At 43.0% G+C, this 14,455-nt stretch overlaps 1 protein-coding gene across 2 annotated transcripts in view; it reads right to left on the bottom strand.

The window, feature by feature from the left end:
• LOC133342853 (leukocyte cell-derived chemotaxin-2 homolog) overlaps positions 1-14,455 on the bottom strand; it is an 89,928-nt gene that overhangs the window by 68,916 nt on the left and 6,557 nt on the right. Inside the window, exons 5-8 of one of the 2 annotated variants that reach the window (XM_061552185.1) lie at positions 13,823-13,945; positions 13,061-13,151; positions 11,182-11,327; positions 8,968-10,450 (exon numbers count right to left, since the gene is read on the bottom strand). In XM_061552185.1, the coding sequence (XP_061408169.1) occupies positions 10,278-10,450; positions 11,182-11,327; positions 13,061-13,151; positions 13,823-13,945 (533 nt within the window). In that variant the 3' untranslated portion in view covers positions 8,968-10,277. Of the gene's footprint in view, positions 1-8,967; positions 10,451-11,181; positions 11,328-13,060; positions 13,152-13,822; positions 13,946-14,455 lie in introns of those variants that run through there. The other variant, XM_061552186.1, reaches the window with a different exon arrangement.

The following is a 14,455-nucleotide window of genomic DNA, read 5'->3' as shown; positions in this document are numbered from 1 at the left end:
GTGTGTAGTTTTGCTATTTCTCCATTGAAGGTGCGCAGACTCCATTGGATTGCAATACGATGATAGTTTGCGTTTTATGGCCACAGTGCTACTGTGGCATACAGTGAGGGAAAAAGTATTTGATCCCTTGCTGATTGTGTACGTTTGCCCACTGACAAAGAAATGATCAGTCTATAATTTTAATGGTAGGTTTATTTGAACAGTCAGAGACAGAATAACAACAACAAAATCCAGAAAAACGCATGTCAAAATGTTATAAATTGATTTGCATTTTAATGAGGGAAATAAGTATTTGACCCCCTCTCAATCAGAAAGATTTCTGGCTCCCAGGTGTCTTTTATACAGGTAACGAGCTGATATTAGGAGCACATTCTTAAAGGGAGTGCTCCTAATCTCAGCTTGTTACCTGTATAAAAGACACCTGTTCACAGAAGCAATCAATAAGATTCCAAACTCTCCACCATGGCCAAGACCAAAGAGCTCTCCAAGGATGTCGGGGACAAGATTGTAGACCTGCAAAAGGCTGGAATGGGCTACAAGACCATCGCCAAGCAGCTTGGTGAGAAGGTGACAACAGTTGGTGCGATTATTCGCAAATGGAAGAAACACAAAATAACTGTCAATCTCCCTCGGCCTGGGGCTCCATGCAAGATCTCACCTCGTGGAGTTGCAATGATCATGAGAACGGTGAGGAATCAGCCCAGAACTACACGGGAGGAACTTGTCAATGATCTCAAGGCAGCTGGGACCATAGTCACCAAGAAAACATTTGGTAACACACTACGCCGTGAAGGACTGAAATCCTGCAGCGCCCGCAAGGTCCCCCTGCTCAAGAAAGCACATATACATGCCCGTCTGAAGTTTGCCAATGAACATCTGAATGATTCAGAGGACAACTGTGTGAAAGTGTTGTGGTCAGATGAGACCAAAATGGAGTTCTTTGGCATCAATTCAACTCGCCGTGTTTGGAGGAGGAGGAATGCTGCCTATGACCCCAAGAACACCATCCCCACCGTCAAACATGGAGGTGGAAACATTATGTTTTGGGGGTGTTTTTCTGCTAAGGGGACAGGACAACTTCACCACATCAAAGGGACGTATGGACGGGGCCATGTACCGTCAAATCTTGGGTGAGAACCTTCCCTCAGCCAGGGCATTGAAAATGGGTCGTGGATGGGTATTCCAGCATGACAATGACCCAAAACACACGGGCAAGGCAACAAAGAAGTGGCTCAAGAAGAAGCACATTAAGGTCCTGGAGTGGCCTAGCCAGTCTCCAAACCTTAATCCCATAGAAAATCTGTGGAGGGAGCTGAAGGTTCGAGTTGCCAAACGTCAGCCTCGAAACCTTAATGACTTGAAAAAGATCTGCAAAGAGGAGTGAGCCAAAATCCTTCCTGAGATGTGTGCAAACCTGGTGGCCAACTACAAGAAACGTCTGACCTCTGTGATAGCCAACAAGAGTTTTTGCCACCAAGTACTAAGTCATGTTTTGCAGAGGGGTCAAATACTTATACTGGTAGGAACGAAGTGGACCAGCCTACAATAGATTATATCGTCCGACCGTCCGTCCGTCCGTCCGTGTAGCAACCTCGCCCCCTACTGCAAACACTTGGCATGACCCTACAAAAACCTTTAGACTCAGTGACGCTTTCCTGGCTAAACAAGTGTAACATTCCCTTATAATTCCCTCAGATAGCTTTTAATTAAAACATTTAAATTAAAAAAGGCTTTCCTGGCTAAACACGTGTAACATTCCCTTATAATTCCCTGAGATAGCTTTTAATTAAAACTTTGAAATTAAAACAGCTTTGAAATTAAATAAAAAAAACTCACAGCACCCTAAAGCCTACAGCTAGGCCTAAAGCCTAGAACTAGGCCTCAAAGTCTCCCTTCGTATCGTACCCCCGCGTGTGTGCAAGGGAGTTAATGTTTAACAATGTTACATTCCCTGATGCTTATAAATAGAAACATTTAAATTGAAAGCTTTTACATAAATAATAAAAACATTTAAATTTAAAATTAACTCACGGCGGCCTAAAGCCTACAGCTAAGCCTAAAGCCTAGAACTAGGCCTCGAACTCTCCCTTCGTATCGTACCCCCGCGTGTGTGAAAGGGAGTTAATGTTTAACAATGTTACATTCCCTGATGTTTTTAAATATAAACATTTAAATTTAAAGCTTTTACATAAATAATTAAAACATTTAAATTATAAATTAACTCACAGCGGCCTAACGCCTACAGCTAGGCCTAGAGCCTAGAAATAGGCCTCACACTCTCCCTTCGTATCGTCCAATTCGGTGTAGCAACATCGCCCCCTACTGCAAACACTTGGCAGGACCCTACAAAAACCTTTAGACTCAGTGGGGCTTTCCTGGCTAAACAAGTGTAATAATACATTATGTTTATATTCTTTGGATATTCGTTCCTACCAGCCCACCCCGCAGGGTCCTGTTTTCCCTCATTAAAATGCAAATCAATTTATAAAATTTTTGACATGCGTTTTTCTGGATTTTGTTCGAATAAACCTACCATTAAAATTATAGACTGATCATTTCTTTGTCAGTGGGCAAACGTACAAAATCAGCATGAGAAGTGTAGGACAATTGGAGACCAAAATCTGCGTAGGAGAACTGGTCATTTCGAGACCCGTACTTCTTTCCAACACATTAACCGTTCCCTGTTTGCTGGGGATAGACTATTTAAATCAACTCTCTATCAAAATTGTTATGGACCAGGGGTGGATTGAAATGCTGTCAGGGGAATGGCTATTATTTGTATGCCCAAACAATGGCACCCGGACATCGGCTGAGGTGCAGGCAGTCATTAAGGAAATGCTCACGGCATCACAAATATTTTGATATCGCATTCTGCTGTTGACGGCTCGACCAGAAACACCTATAATAGTATCACCGGCGATGGCGTTCATGGACCGACACGCCATGGCAGGTGTGGACACCATCTTGTGTCACCACCAGAAACTATTTATCCAAGTTTTAAACATGGCAAACACACCTATCACTATACATGGGGGAACGGTTTTGGCACATGTCTGGCCCATGCCAGCAGGGGGCGGAGAAGCGCAGGGAGAAATAATGGAAGATGAAACTGATGCTGCGTGTGAGGAGGCTATGCCCTGGCTGGAAGCTATGACAGTGCAGGATGCTAATTTGTCCGAGCCACAGGGTCAGGCCCTTCGGACATTATTACAGGATTTTGAGAATATATTTAGTAATGGACCGTATGATTTAGGGCATACTTAATGTCACACCACATAGAGATGGGAAACCCGCCACCCTTCTACAAAATTAATATCGCATGTGGCCGGGCGAGAAAGCTCATATACAAAACGTGATCGACGAGATGCTAAAAGCTAATATATTTTGCCATCCATGAGCCCATGCGGGGCCCCTATCATCCTGGTAAAGAAACTAGATGGTTCATTGCGGTATTTCATCCATTTCCATCGACGGAATAAGGTGAAGATGGCAGATGCTTATCCACTACCACGGATTGACGATTCCTTGGATGCCTTAGCGGTTGCCAAATACGTTTGTAAATTGGACCTATCATCTAGGTTTTGGCAGCTACCACTGGATGAGGATTCGAAAAACAAGGCTGCCGTTAGGACACCGCAGGGGTTATTTAATATTAACTGTCTCCCCATGGGATTACAAACGGCCCAGCCACATTCCAACAGCTCATGGAACTAGTACTAACAGGTCTCGAATGAGACGTTTGCCTGATATATTCGGACAATATAATTTTGTTTAGGACGATCCTTCCAAGAACACTTAGACCGGCTGAGGCTGGTTTTCTCATGTATTAGGGAAGCACATTTTAAACTAAAGCCTTTTAAATACTATCTCGCACCTGGGGCACATAGTCAGCACAACGGGGGTGTTAGAGAATGGCCAACCCCCGTATCTGTACCAGAAGTAAGAAGATGTATAGGCTTTGTTTCCTATTACCGTCGATTCGTACAATATTTTGCGGCCATTTCAAAACCCACACACTCACAGTTAAGGTGCAGAAGTTCAAATGGAGTACAGAAGAGGGTGGCCTTTAAAAATCTGCAGACGCTCTTCACAGAGGCACCACCATTGGCATACCAAGATTATGAATTGCCCTTCACGCTGGATACAGATGCAAGCAATGTGGAGATTGGGGCTATTTTTACTCAGGTGCAGTCGGGAAGAGGAGGTGGTAATAGCATATGGCAGCCAGGTATTGCCATCGGCCGAACAATGCTACAGCGTAACCAGGTGAGAACTCCTTGCCATTGTGCATTTAGTGCGGCAATTTCAGCCAAACCTATGTAGTGAGTCCAACTGAGTCACAGGCGTTGTTCCTTTTAGAGGCAACACATTTATTGTAACACCGTAACACAAAGGGGTAACGGCCCGATACAGGCTAGGGTGGTGACCACCCAGCTAACTATGCTATACAGAGGGGTTACTGCCACGAAGGGTTGGACCCTCACTCGGGTCTCTGACCACGTAGTTGCCTCGTAAGACGAAGAGCTTCCAGCTTGAGACGTAGAGCTTTCAGCTTGTAGAATGCAGGTACCCCGGTCCCACTCAGGGCCGCTCCACCCTCGTCCCAGCCCGCCTTCTCGAGCATTCTCGTTCCCTCTCGATCCTTCTCCAGAGCTTTCCCTAGACACGTGATCACCCACTAGCCCCCCCCCCCCTCTCCCCATCTGGGGCCCCATGTGTGGACACTCCGGATCACGTGTTTATGGGGTCAACCAGAGTGCCATGGCCCGGGGCAACCTGTCCCTAGCCTGACACTCACCCACTCCCCCTCGTGGGAGCCCCCACCACGCACTGTACATGGTGCCCGCACTATCCCAGTGCTCACCAAGCCGCGCTAGGGCTGGTATTACACACAGCCACCCACACGGTGCTGTCCACGATGTAAGAACATCGAACGGCACTCCCCTTCTGGGCCGGCACCATACAGTGATATTCCTGATGTCACTACACCTATACGGACAGAAATTAGAGGTTTGGACTGACCCCGCAGCACTGCAATACTCGTTGCTTATCGACCAACCCTCTGGTAAAATGGCCAGATCGATTGAAAGGCTGCAAGCATTTTCCTATGAGGTGGTCCATAGGAAGGGGTTGCACCACACTAATGCAGATGCTTTATCGTGTCTACCAGAGGCAGGTACTTGTGCATGTGGTAAGGGGTCACCCAGGTGTAAATCACTCACCTGACACGGAGTGCCTTGTAACACCTGTGCACATATGGGAAGACAAGCCGGAGCCTCCCCTAGCCGATCAGGATTTGGGACTGAGTCAAGAAGGAGTGGCAGCGATCGCAATCTGAGGAAGAGATGCTTGATCCCATTTGTGCCATCGCTAAATATAGCCCATAACAAGACCGGCCTCCAACAGCTTTGACATTGGTAGATTACAAAGGGCTGTTGATGCTTTGGGAGATAAACACACGGTCCTACTGTGTCATCGTGCCAACCTCCATTCACAAAAATTTAGTTGCGGAGCTGCATGGCCGCCACCTCCTGCATTTGTGGGAGCTGAAAACACTCTACCATTAAAACTCATTATTTTTGGCCGAGTATGATGGCAGATATCCGCATATGGACAGCCTCATGTGTAGAATGTGCGCTGCGATAGCTGCCAGCACACCCGATGAAATTGCCCCTACAATCAATCGAGGTTTCACGGGTTAATGAATTGGTGGCCTTGGATATATTGGGACCCCTACCTCGCACGACAAAGGTCACAGATTTCTGCTAGTAGTGGTAGAGCATTTCACGCAATGGTCGGTGGCGTGGCCCCTAGCGGATCAAACCGCTCAGTCAATAGCGAAAGCTTTTGTACATGGATATGTTATGGATAAATGGGCCCCTGATAGACTTTTAACAGACCAGGGTAAAAAAGAATCTTCAAAACTTATACAGTAAGTGTGCGACATCCTAGGCACTAAGAAAGAACACACTTCTCCACACCACCCACAAACCGATGGAATGGTATAATGCCTAAATCGCACCATCACATCCATGCTGTCAGGTGGTCAATGACACTCAGACAGACTGGGACTTACACATAGGCGGGGTCCTGGCGAGATATCGGTTGGCCCCGCATGCATCGACGGAATATTCTCTGTTCTATTTGATGTATGGTAGGGTGCCGGACCCTCCCATGGAGTGCCAGATTTTTTACCTCCCAGCTGGGGCTCCGAAATGGCCTATTGCAGTACGATGAGTCATGCAGCATTGGAAGACGTCGAGGGAAGCGGCACAAACTGCAGCGGCTTCCGCCCGTTCCGCGAATGAATGGGTTAGGCTAAAGGGAGTGACGCCCCTGCCTTTCATAGTGGGAGATAGTGGGTGGCTACACTGTCCACAGGTCCCCTTAGGGACCACACCCAAAATTAACTGCCCGTGGCAGGGCCCTGTGAAAGTGGTAGAGATTCTTAGACTTCAATGTGTACGTGTCCAATTGGGACATTAGTGATGGTATATATATTTCGCCCATCTAAAACCTGTCCAGTCTAAGCCTATGATGGATGCGCCACTAGACACGGAGGAGCACCCAATACACGCACCAAAAACCAGGTTACCGCGAACAACTACACCTTCACCCCTTCATTCACCATCATCACTGCTGAGGTCGGGGAAGTCACTTGCCGCAGCGAACCAACCTCAAGAAGGTTGCCTTCTTTCCCCAGGACCGTCCGTGACCAAGGAGGTGTGGCAGCATCCAACTGAGCCACGGCTACACGGCCCCGTTACTCGGGCATGGGCTTGGTTGATGCTCCCACATTGATGAACAACCACCGCATGCAAGACCACAGAACCACTGAGGAAAAGGATATTGTCATTCCTTCGCACTGGAGGTTGTCGTCGGTTGTTCGCTTGTTACGGTTGGAAGGTCCGGTTGAACCTTGTGTGTACCATCTTGTCTTATGGTTACTCATTTATTACTATCTTAAATTATGTCCTGTATACATACACCCCACACCTACACACACAAAATTACAGGCCTCTGGTTGAGTTTGTAATTGCTTGTTTATTGACCGAAAAAAGTAACATTTTATTCCCCCCCTCTTCATCTCTCCCTACTCCCCTACCATTGGAATTACCCTGAATCCCTTGGATTTGCACGAGTTGTGTTGAGTTGCGGACGACTTTTTCTTTGGGGGGGTGGGGGGGGGTGATGTAGTGCTAATACTTACGTGATCCATCATGAGGGAAAGGAAAAATAAGGTGGGGCGAGAGACAGAACGCCCAGTGAGAGAGTGTTGACGTCACCGGATGAGGTGGGGTCATCGGGGTACTTATTAGAGAGATTCGGAGTGGAGTGGATGCGTGCGACGTAAATTCGTGCGGAAAATAAAGAAGGGTGTGTCATCTCAATCTTCGTCTGGTAGACTCATTAGACATGGATTGGCCCATAGGCGGAGTTTGACTTCTATATTTGGAGGGGGGCAGGGGTTCGCTTTGTCCCTCACATTTAGAATTGTGGCTGCATATAACACATTTATTTTTTATTGTAATCTACTGAAAATAAATCTTGACTTAAAGCTTTCGTGACTGCAGGAATTCATATTCTTTGGGTCTTTCGGTAAAGGCTCGTAGATAGGTTCAAATTAATACAAATTAAATAAAAAAAAACTACAACGTTTCGTACACAACACAAGCAATCGTCATCAGGAGAAAAACAGAGGAAAGCTGCTAAGAGCAGACTGTTTAAAATGTTTAAAATGGGTGTTATTCTAGATTTGAAGCTTTTGTGACTGCAAGGATTCATATTCTTAGGTTTTTTCAGTAAAGTCACGTAGGTAAAAAATTAAAATTAGTACTTGATACAGCAGTCGTGCTGTGATGGTTCCACCTGAAGACGGAAGCTTGTGTTGCCTCCGAAACGTCGTGATTTTTATTTTTTATTTTACTTTTGTTAATTTAAATTTTTTACCTACGTGACTTTACCGAAAACAACCTAAGAATATACAATGGATGTAGCTTAAGGGTCTTTTATCCCGACTATAATTAAAAATAAAGATGTATGTGGATACTATTGATGGTGGCAATTTCCTTCATCCAACAACCCAAGGGTCTACACCCATTTTAAACCTTTAAAAGTCTGCTCTTAGCAACTTTCCCCGTTTTCCTCCTGACGATCGCTGGTGTTGTGATCGAAACGTCGTAGTTTTTTGTTTATTTTATATTTATTAATTTGAACCGATCTACGTGACTTTACCGAAAGACCCAAAGAATACTGAAAATACATTAATGAAGATGCCCCCCCCCTCCACAAACTCCACCCATGGATTGACCCAGTGGCGGCTCCTGCAAAATCTCTCAGGGGGGGCAAATGTCTGGATGATTGATAAGGATAAGGTCCACCCATGCAATGGATAAATTAACAGCTTAAGCATGTAAAGGCAACTTCACTTCTTTAATATTAATGAAAAATAAAGTGACTCTTACAATACATCTTGTTTGTTTCTATACTCACTATTAATACAATCCACTCAAGTTTCTTTTATTAAAGATTCCACTAGGTGGCGACAAATTATATTGTTGGATGAAACGTGCTTACATATGATGACGTAAGCACATTAGGGCGAGCCCTCCCGGAAGCCATAGAGAATGCATTGCAGCGCCCCCCGGTCGAAAAAAAACATCTTTGAATGTAAGTCTATGGGGCCACTCGGGGCGATTCTCAGCCGGAGTGAAATCGCCCAAAAAGAGGCGGTACTCCATAGAACGTGACATGACGCTGATTGGACTATATCCAGAGTCACAGTGACTGCTAGCGTGACTCTGTGGTTGAATGACATTGGTGGTGCGTCGCCCAATTGCCCTAATGAAGAAACCGCCCCTGGATTGGCCCATACAACAAGCAGGCACTGACTAGTCAAATAAAATGAGACGATAGCAGAAAAAAACACCTTTATTTTCTACAATACAGTATGATCTCGTAAGACTATTTGCAATCTCATCATCAAGCAAATGGTACAAATACTGTATCGGCACCCGCAAGCCATTAATCAAAAATACCACTAATTAAATACCATTTAATATGCATGAATGCTTTATGATATTACAGGTGTTTGCATCATAAAAAATATGCTTAATACACAGGATGTATGACATGAATGCTTTAGAACTACACTAGTCACCCTAAACATGTCATGCTATGCTACCACTCGACCAGATTTTACTGTGGGTGACTATCTAAACTTTTATCCCGACGAGAATTAAAAATGAATATTTCTATGGATACTATTGATCGTGGCAGTTTCCTTCATCCAGCAGTGTATTGAGCATTGTTGATGGCGACTTTGTCATTTATTTGTCCTAGCAAAGTCTGTTAAAATGTATTTAAAAAATGTTTTTGCATGTGGGAAAAAAATGTGCTCAGAGAAAATCCACACATAGAAGGGGGTAATTTAGAAATGTCCCACTTGATGGTTCACAAAGCCATTGGCTGTAATGCCGTCTCCTTAGAATTTTCAGTTATCTATTCACTCACCCAATCCTTGCCTCCTAAAGCCCTGGATTACAGTTATTACACAAAATGACCAGTTCAATAAAAAAAGACGTTCTGAATTTATTCAAAGGTAGCAGTGAAATTAACCACACTTAGTGCGCTCCAGAAGCGTTCATTTAAATTGTAATGTTTTTCTATGTACCAGGACGAAAGCAAATTGGGGTTAACTTGGCCAAGTGTAACATCATACAATTATAACACGATTATCACCTTCTTGTAGCACTCACGTTGAGGAACAGCAGCGTACTGCAAGTGGGTTGCTAATTAGGGAAGTTCGATTGACTTTAATTGCACGCTGTTTTAGTGTTCTAAACACGTTATTCGTGGGAGTTTCTCAGGACTTTGTTTTTCCTCAAACGCAACAAATGCTCTCATTTTACAAAACATCCCAATTAGGATCCTTCCTTTTGGGATTCAGAATGTTGCGTAAAGTAATGCAGATATGACTAGATTCTTATCAAACTATACTAATGCAATTGAAGCCATTGTAGCTTTAAGAGTCTCCTTTCAAATATTGGCCTCTCACTTGAGATAATTCCGTGCAAATTAAGAGCGCAGCTTAGAGGTTGTGTGGTCTAGTGGTTCTGGAAAATAGATGTAGCTATGGATACTGAGGAAGTCCTGTAATATCACTCATATTTCATTGCACAAAATTTGTAATTTATTGTGATTAATATTAGCAAAACCCTAAACTAGTCCCAGAATGAAACGTAAAAAGACCCCGTCTTCAGCAATTCATGCCGTTGTTAATTTAAGTAAAATGTTGGATTCCTGGATTTATCACACATCTCGACGTGGATATGGGAGGTGACTCCAGGGTAAACTTTCTGCACGTTCAGCAGATACCCAATTGCCTGATCACTGTCAACTGCGCCTGTATAGTGGTACGCGTGGACATGGAAAATCTTAATGCAGAAGACTGCACACACACAATCAAAGAGACAAACACCGAACATGTTAGTATTGGAATTAAAATGTCATTGTAAAATACATTGTTCTCACTTCAAACTCAATGTCAGACAATAATGCACTATGTATTATCGTGGATGAACCCACACATTTCCACACAATAGATGTTTTTTTATATGTTTCAATCTGCAAAGCTATTACTTATCTATGTTTTTGTTCAGTTACAACTTGACAAGCATTTATTGGTTGGTCCATATTGATTAAATGTCTTGTTTTTGATATTAATAATTCTTCCACCACTGCTGGTCCATAAATCCCGCATGGATTATACTTCACAGACCCAGAAACATCTTTCTAGGCCCGTAATGATTGTCAGGTTGTGGGGCTATATTCTCTCTGTTTATTCACCCAAACTCATGTGTTTGTTCATAGCACTGCATATATATGCGTATAGGAGAATCACATTTTTATGATTTTTACTGAATGCATTAAAGAGGTGTATTAGTTTTCGATTTAAAGCTTTCGTGACTGCAGGGATTCATCTTCTTGGTTCTTTCGGTAAAGTCACGTACTTCCCTTCTACGTGACTTTACCGAAAGAACCAAGAAGAGGTGTATTAGTCTTCACATTCATCATAAGAAGCTTAGCCTATGAACTGCAAGAACAAGTAGTATAAACATATACAATAAGTGAATAGCGTTGTGCAAAATGGGATTAATTATAACAAGTGTGTAACATTACCAGAGTTGGAAAGGATCACTCCATCATTGACGGCATTGTTTTTCTTGTAGGCCCTGGCCCAACCCTTCAGTTCTCCTTTGAATGGTGCATTCACTTTCGATCCATCCGGGCAAATTATATCCACTCCCATGTGCATGCCATGTGGACTGTATTAAATTAAAAAGAGGAGGTTATTTTCACTTTAAAATACATATACTGTACGGCACACATGTTGTTCATATCGGAGTTGTTCATGTAAAAATGAGTGTGCATCTCAATAAAATAAAATATGCCCAGTGTCTCAATATTGTTATGATGCTCATCTCTAAGGAGGCCCTGAATCCCTGATGTCAATGGGGTGGAGGTCAGTGTCTCCAAGGAACAACCACTCTCGACTTCCTACAAGGTCGTGGTTATTTTATTAACCCTGCAGGGTTTATGGGCTTAGTCAACCCTCAATAAGGACGTATGTCAAGTGCTATGGTAACAATGTCGGATAAGCAAATAATATCTTAATTAGTTCCATCACATAACCACAAGGGTTTAAATCTGGCCTTCCATCGCTTGGTTCAGTGATTGGATCCAAACTCACGTGGATTTCTTTATTGTTATCAATTACAAAGCCATTTTGTGAAAATAACGGCAGTGGGTGTTTCCTCAACTGTTGTTCACTGATTTATGAATGAAACCTGTTTGCTTCATCTTCATAAAGGTGAGACATTTACCTATGCGATGGTAAATGACCTTTGGCTAAGTGTGTGCTGCAATGTAAAATGTCCCGTAAAATTAATACAATAAAACCTCATGAAGCCTAAATTCGGGGTAAGCCAGAAAAGACACTAAAATAAATAAATATTGAACGCCTCAAAAACTCCCGATGCTTTTTCAGCTGCACGGTAGGATTTCAGTGTTAAGCAAAATATGCACATCTTGCGTGGGTAATTCGAGATGGACTTCTGAAGTGTAAGACGTTATTGTACTATGGTATATACAATTGATGTAAGAGTAATATCATTTTTTATATTACTGGAAGAACTTTACTCAGAGCCATGAAATTCAATATAAGCGATGTGCCTCGCTCCACTCAGCGCCAAATGCAATTGTCTGACAGAAAAATAAATCCGATTCTATCATCAGATCAATTGAACTTAATGTCCTGTCTACTTGCACATTGCACAAGGATGGTTTGATTGTATTCTCAAAGATAGAACGTGTATCGTCTGAAGATAACTTACTATAAAATGTATAAGGAAACTAATAAACTGCTATATTAGCTCAAAACTGTCTCTGAAAAGTATTACGAACAGTTTCGTAATCACAAATGACATATGAAGTTATAACTACTGTATAACAAGAGTGTTTGGACTTACTTGGAAGACTGAATACCGTTTTCAATTACAGACATTGACAGCCACTCTTTCAATTGCACAGAACGAACACAATATGGTAAATTTGTAAAAGGTGGGGCTGGACCAGGGGTCGGGAACCTTTTTGACTGGGAGAGCCATAAAAGCCAAATATTTCTAAATATATTTCATTGAGAGCCATATAGTATTTTTAACGTATAATAAATTAAATGTCTTACTTTAAATGCGACTTCTGGTCACGGGATCCGTGACCCGAGAAATTTTATCTTCAAAACTAATTTCTGTTTACTTTAAAATGACACAGTATTATTAAGCAATATCACAAGTATTTTAAAATCAGTTCCAAACTGATTTTATTTTTATTTTATTATTATTTTTTTCAACTCAATATTGTCTGGGAGCCATATGCCGTCACCAGAAGAGCCATATATGGCTCGCGAGCCATAGGTTCCCGACCGCTGGGCTGGACCATTGTAATCGCCAGAAGTAATGGGTGTGCCTCACGTAGCCTCTGAGCGAGTGAAGACTCTTACCGATGTGCCTTGTAGTGACCGCACCCATATTTACCCTCGCATCCTCTCACGACGTTCACCACTTGGCCGTGACAGAAGGGTTTCCATTTTGCTGTACGGCATTATAGAACACAAAGTACATAATTATGTATATCGATGTGCACATTCAGAACACATTCTACACTTTTTGCATGTTGGCTGCATTAGTTGCTATACATTTTTGACATTGTTATAATAAGGTCATAAGTGTCTCCGTATTCAACATGAGCACTCGGTAGTGCTTGCCTATAGAATGGCAGTCCTAAACCAGTATTGGAAATTCTACATTTCTAATGAAAGGACAAACTAAATAAAAATCACGATTCGCTTCCGAGAAAGTGTTACGTCAACTTTGACATCAAAAAGAGTACGAACTTGATACACAGCGTTTGCATGTTGCCAGGCCTTCACACAACAGTGGAAACAAGAGCCAGCACGAAAGACGAAAAGAAAGAAGAATTGAAGAGGTCTGGACGAGAGCTTAAGACGAGTGAACGGGGCTTACTGCACGCAGCTGCCGGGCGTGCGCCACCTGCTGTGCGTGTGCCTGCACTGCACGCCGCCTGCTGGGCGTGTGCCTGCACTGCACGACAACTCGGTTATCTTACTGGTGTCGTCTTCCGTGGTCCGGATAAGTGCAAAATCCGGCAAGCCCGGGATTTTTGTTACTATAACTAAACATTTTAAAAATTAGGGTTCATGAGTTTTCAAGAGTTTTAGGACTGAAGGCGTGTGGATACTCACGGACGCAGCACTGACAGTTTTTTCCTCCAGGGCACATGTTCAGCATGTTTATGCCGTGGCATTTGTAATTATTGTACTGACACGACCCACCAACCTTCTTACACCGTTCATCTGCTTGGCACCCTGTTTGCACCCAGCAACAGTAGACATATTAAAGTAGAATGCCTTTCAATCCTCCATGCTAATAAACATAACTTTACTTTGTAAACAATCTGTTTGGCACCGATGCAAGAAAAGAACAACATTAGATGTTTGCCAGTGGACACGTAATACCAAAGTATAAGTCCCCAATCCATGCCTTTCATTGAATAGAATGGTGTTGTGAACTTCTAGAATGCAGGCGACTTCCATTTTCCAAATTGTTTACAATTCTACCTCCATTTTCGTCGATACTGCATAATCAACTCAAAATTTATTGAAACAGGAGTTCAATCGACAACTGGAGATTGTAAAGTTGTGGCTTGGCTCTCCAACACACTGGTGTGCTGTACTAGTGACGAATTGGCATGTTCTGGCTATTTGACAACCCTTACTAATTGGCTGTGTCGGGTGGTGGCGTGTTTAACGACACATTTATATATTTATGCGATGTAACTAAAAAAACATGTATTATGGAAAGATAGCATTTTTTAA

Source organism: Lethenteron reissneri, chromosome 16 (assembly GCF_015708825.2).
Source record: "Lethenteron reissneri isolate LAM-NWPU_2019-01 chromosome 16, ASM1570882v1, whole genome shotgun sequence".
NCBI classification, from domain to species: domain Eukaryota; kingdom Metazoa; phylum Chordata; class Hyperoartia; order Petromyzontiformes; family Petromyzontidae; genus Lethenteron; species Lethenteron reissneri.
The sequence above is the reverse complement of the archived record's forward strand: the minus strand, read 5'-3'. Positions and strand labels throughout refer to the sequence as shown.